Here is a 6,106-nt window from a genome sequence, read left to right on the forward strand (position 1 = left end):
TTTGACCTTTGACCTTTGACCTTTGACCTTTGACCCCCAGCTTCGACATCCCAACTCGTTTTGACGATCCCCCCCGATGTGCCGAATATCGTGACCGTACGTCGAGCGGTTAAGATTTGTGCCCAACTGTTGACGCACGGACGGACGCACGGACGGACGCACGGACGATCATGCGATTCTACAAGCTGCATCTGACTATGTCAGATGAGCTAAAAACAATAAAATATTCCAGTCAAATTACTGTAACGAAGAATCTAAAACACAATATTACACGTATATAGGTATGATTGTAGAGTTGTTAACCAGTTCGACGAAATAAACGTAATAGGACGTTGTCATCTCTCCCATAGGAGTAACAACTGTTTTGGGGCTAGCCTTACACATTCACATACCAAAATTTAACAAAATCGAATGAATCTAGATAGCCATTTTCATTTTTGCCAAAAAGTGGGCGTGGCTCGAAAGTAGGTCAACTGGCGTGCTCCAAAATAGGACGTTTAAATCTCTCCCATAGGAGTAACAACTATATGCAATTTGAAACATGTGGGTCAAACGGTTCTTGAGTTATCTTTGACCGTAGGCAGACACTGAAATGCATAGTGAAATTGCTAAAATCTACCTAATTTTCATAATAATAACAAAAATATCAAAACCTGTGTGATGTGTTTTGGGGCCAGTCCTCATTCATTCACATACCATAAATGAGCAAAATCCATTGAACCTGAACTGACTTATGGCCATTTCAATTTTTGCCAAAGAGTGGACGTAGCTCGAAAGTAGGTCGACTGGCGTGCTCCAAAATAGGACGTTCAAACCTCTCCCATAGGAGTAACAATTATATGCACTTTGAAACATGTGGGTCAAACGGTTCTTGAGTTATCTTTGACCATAGCCAAATGTTGACAGACGGACGGACAGACGACACCCCATGGCAATAGCTCATCTTGACGATGTCAAGGCAAGCTAATAAGGGGCGACACTTATACACGAGGCTAAGAAATGTTTGTGCCAACCTTTCTTCTAGGGAAAATATGGGGTGCTATTTAATAGTATTTATACACGAATGCGACTTATACACGAGTAAATACGGTATATAGGTAGGATACCTAACTAGGCTAGTGATTGGCAATGCTGAATGAATTAATCTATAAGATTTGTTTGAAAATTATAAAGAAATAGCACACAAAAACAACGTGGAAATAAAATCGAATTCAAAATAAAAATTAGTTTTACGAAGATTAAACAAAATTACCTCTTCGCCTGTACCCTGAATCCCACATGGTGCAATCAAAAGAGAATAGAATCATAACTTGAGGTAAATAGTGTGAGCACGCATTAGAATACATTCTCACTGACAGTTACAATATTGCTATTAAACAAACTAAAACTTGGAAAAATAAGTATTCCACCTTTCCCTCTGGTACTGAACAGTATTTTTAGTGGCCCAGCTTTTCTTTGTCTACCATGCTTTCAGGACCTAAAAATATATATCCAACCCTTCCCTCTATTTATCAGTAGCAACATATAGTAATTAATTAGAATAATATAATTATGAATAATTAGAGCTCATTATAACTAGTTTTCATGGCCTAACCTGTTCTCTGGAACTAAAGAGAATTATCCAGTGCCTTACGAACAGTAGCAATATTGCTAATGAACTAGTTAATTAATTAATTATCCCACCTTGTGAACAGTAGCAATATTGCTAATGAACTAGTTAATTAATTAATTATCCCACCTTGTGAACAGTAGCAATATTGCTAATGAACTAGTTAGTTAATTAATTAAATATCCCACCTTGTGAACAGTAGCAATATTGTTTATAAATCAGCGTCAATTTCCTACGTTGCTCTCAAAATCTAAACACAAATATTCGCCCGTCTCTCGAGTGAACATTAGCTGTATTGTCGATGAGCCTGTGTTCCCTGCTAACCTTGCTCTCAGCTATCTTCTGGCCGCGTTCACCTCTCTGCCAGTCCCACACAGACAGCACGTGTTCATTCGCTTCATCCACGGCACATAGCAGCTGGCCTCCGTCCTGCAACAGCACACACGATGTTAGCAATAGCAGGTGTGGCTTCATAAGCCGCGTTCACACGGAGCGTTCGTCCCGGGTCGAAAATGATCCGAGACTAACCCGGATCGAAAACGACACGGAGCGTTGTTGAAGAGAGCGTTCACACGACGCTATGTGAGCTGCGAGCTGAGAAAAAAATACAATGCGTTCAAGCGAACAATCAAGCGAAAAATGCGAATTAAACAATCAAACTCTGGCTCTCGACACTGGCGACGTCTACCGCCGTACTCATTCTGACCCGGGTCGTGTGCCGGTGCGCGTTCACACGGCAAAAATGAACCAGCGCTCGGGTCGTTTTCGTACCGAGAAAACGTCCGTGTGAACGCTTGGCTCGGGACGCATTTGACACGGGTCGTTTTCGACCTGGGTCGTTTTGCTCTGTGAGAACGCGGCTATAGATTCACATCAATGGCTAGAATGCGACCACAGGTGCTCGCCCAGGTCTAGGAATTTTTTTTTTACAAAAAAAGTGCAATTTGGAGTATTCTAAGCTATATTTCGATTTTAGTTCTAGAAAGTGTAGTTTATTGATGGAAGAACATTGATTTTCGTCAGCGAGACGGCGTTTTGGACAAATTTTTGTGTGGCGGCTGAGAATTTGAGCAAGGCAGCCCACCTCGCTCCTGCCAATGCAGAGGAAACACTGACTGCTCACTGTTCTCCACTGTGCTGCACAGCTAACGCAGCTCACGCCAACGTCCCAGCATTGCTGCTACCTACGACCCACCTACGGAGGAGTGCTAGCTTCTCTACACGGTCTCTGTGATGTAGATTCTCTAGATTTGCGCCGAGTACTTACCGCTTTGGAGAAGGCAATGCAGCATACCGCCCGCTCAAAGTCTCCCAATCCGATGATGTGCATCGTATGCAAGCTGACAGAGTCCCAGACTCGCACGTGCGGCTGCAGAAACACAAGCAACACCGCCACATCGTCAGTATTCACAATGAATGCATCACACATGAACTATTATCATAATCACTATAATTATATACAAACTATAAAAATAAAATTTATAAGTTATAAATATGGATCTAACTGAGATAAACTTTATTTTTATGTGAACTATAGAGATCCGATGAAATTTTTCAATCATATATAGAAACTGTTTGTCATTAACTCCTGCTATAATGAGAGGACGTTTAAAACGAAATTTTGAAAAGAGGCTCTCTCTGCGTACTTTAGAAAGCTACGTATTAAATATGAAAGTTAACAAACTTTAGATGGTTACGTGTGAGGCGAACGACGTATTTTACAGTCGGCTGCGTGGAAATCAATAACAATGAACGATACACGAAAAAGAAACAGAAAATGATTGATTGCAAATCGATAACGTAACGATCATCTGCTTTTGGTTAGAGTTGCAACCCTCGGCGTACAGAGTCGTTTACCGTGTTCGAAAATAGTTAACGTGACATGCTGCAGGTCACGAAAGGGAACGCATTCATTACAATCACGACAGCAATTAATCAAGAATAGATTACTTAATCACTTAACAACAACGTTGGTGACACAGCCATGCACTCACCAAATACATTGGTCGTTCATCATCGTCACCTGATCTCTGCACGTCGACAACGATTCAACAAAACGGTGGGAAAAAGCGATGAGTACACAAGCAGACGATAGCAGACGACGACAAGCATGCTCGCGGCGGCGACGCGCCCGAGCGAGCGGTTCTCGTACAAACACCTACAAGCATGCTCGCGGCGGCGACGCGCCCGAGCGAGCGCTTCTCGTACAAAAAGCCTTACAGCATCTCGGCGGCCGACGAGCGCCCGACGGAGTCCTTCTCGTATCAAAACGTACAAGCCATGCTCGCTAGGCGGCGTACGACAGCGACGACGAGCGTTCTCAGTAGCAAACATACAATAGCCGTGGTGCGCGACTGCGCCCGATCGAGCGGTCATCTGTACAAATCACCATACAACAAGCTCGGCGCGACTGCTCCGCGGAGCGCGAGCCGGTTCTCTAGTACAAAAACCTACAAGCAGATCACACCGCCTCCACTAACGACAACTATCTTGTTATCCCCGCCCTCACCAAACTCCATGGCGCCCCCACGCAGATTTGTGGTTTTATTTTTTTTGTTTATGTACAATACTGGGAGGAGATCGAACGTGAACACTTCATTAACTAAGTTAGAAAATTTTAACGTAACATGTAATACTCAGCGAAATGCTGGGCGTTTGCGGAGTGAAATCAGTAAATAGCACACGATTGGGTTCGTTATCCAGGCTCGTGTATGCAACGACAGGTAAAGGGTGTCATGTGACGATCAAACTCTAAGTAAATATGCTAATATGCATCGCTACGATGGCTAAATATCTGCTACAAATCAGGCGCTAATGAGGATAATCATATGCATAAAAAAATCAAGCGAAATAAGGTATGCAACTACAACATAGCTGTTTAGTGTATGCTACGAATAAGTGCATGGTGACTGCAGCATAAGTCATAAGAGACAACATAACGATCGAGCAAATACTAATACGTAAATTGGCAATTTTTACATCGCAACTGCTCATCTAAACCAATTATAAAACCTCAAGCAGACATCAACACAGGTATGATTACACGTTTGTATTGCCATGTACGCTCTACCTTTTTCCGCCTGTCAATGCGGGTCCACATCCCGCTGGCTATCAACAACGTTGTTCGGCTGGAGTGCTATGCTGAGGAAAACTAAACTAAATTTCTCCATTATGCCGATTGACATTGTTACTATTATATCTAAGTATTAAATAAAATTCATATTAATTTTTTTCCATCCATAAATTATATCGAGCGAATCAACACGAAGAAAACTTAGCTGGCTTTGCTATTAATATCAAACATTAGTAGTAACTTTGCACAAAGGCTCTAGTGTCTACCATCGCAATAAAATAGTAATAGCATTGGATTCAATGAATCCGTCTATCACTGAATGCCCCCACCCTACTGGGCTCATTTACATATTATTGAATGTATACTTATATATTATTAAAGAAAAAAAAAAATAATAAAAATAAAAAAAAAAAAAAAAAAAAAAAAAAAAAAACAAAAAAAAAAAAAAGTTAATATTATTATTATTATTATTTATATTTCATTATTATAATGTTGATGGGAATCGGGGTAAGAAACGCACATGCCATACCCCCCGCCGCCCCTAATCATGTGATGTAAGGACTAAAATGGAAAGCTAGTATCACGTATGCGACATCTTTATCGGACGAAAGATGCAACTATACAGCAAGCGACCTTCAATGACTAAACGTCCCACCTGTCATACACCGGCCGTCACTGCAACTGAACTGCGACTCTAAATTGTGATCCCTGTGCTTGGTCCGTGAGCGCAGTATGTGGGGAAACACTCGTGCTAATGCTTGTAAGGTTACTCGCTGTGTGTCTACACTAAAGTGCGCATCACTGTGTTTGACCATGAGGTCAATCTGCAAAATTCTATTGGCGAAGGCATCTGCGTTTTAGGGTATACATCGTCTGTGCTTATATCGGACAGGACCCTGTGTGCTACTACTAAGTGCGATCCTGTTGCTTTAGATCCATGATACGCAACTGCGAACTTATATTGTCAAAGGCAGTCTGTTTTATGGGGGAACACTTGCTGTGCTAATGCCTCACAGGGACCTCTGTATGCTACTAAAGTTGCGGCATGGCCTGTCTTTAGACTGGACGCAATCTGCAAATTCTATTGCGCCACCAAGCAGTCTGTGTTTTATGGAACCACTGCTCGTGGCTAATGCTGCGGCACAGGTGCCGTCTGTGTCGTCAGCTAAAAGGCGCATCCTGTGCTTAGACGCATCTGAGCGCAACTGCGACTTCTATTGTTCAAAGCAGTTCTTCTGTGTTTATGGGGTAACACTGCTGTTCGCTATATGCTGTTTCGTTGGTCCATGTTTGTCTACCTAAATTCCGCATCCCCGTGCTTAGACCATGAGCGGCGGCAATCGTTGTGTGGGAACACTGTGCTAATCACTGTAAGTCGGGTATCTGTGTGTTTCCGTGCGGACTAGGACGCCGCTCGCCCGAAT

At 42.5% G+C, this 6,106-nt stretch overlaps 1 protein-coding gene across 1 annotated transcript in view; it reads right to left on the reverse strand.

Annotated features, from left to right (window-relative positions):
* The window catches only part of LOC106807055 (echinoderm microtubule-associated protein-like 2), a gene marked incomplete in the record, with an annotated part of 34,219 nt that overhangs the window by 10,906 nt on the left and 17,207 nt on the right, over positions 1 to 6,106 (reverse strand). The window contains 3 exon segments of the mRNA XM_014809282.1: positions 1,934 to 2,038; positions 2,877 to 2,978; positions 3,604 to 3,639. Coding sequence (XP_014664768.1) covers positions 1,934 to 2,038; positions 2,877 to 2,978; positions 3,604 to 3,639 — 243 coding nt within the window.

The sequence above is a fragment of the Priapulus caudatus genome, unplaced genomic scaffold (assembly GCF_000485595.1).
Source record: "Priapulus caudatus unplaced genomic scaffold, Priapulus_caudatus-5.0.1 Scaffold193, whole genome shotgun sequence".
Lineage (NCBI taxonomy): Eukaryota > Metazoa > Priapulida > Priapulimorpha > Priapulimorphida > Priapulidae > Priapulus > Priapulus caudatus.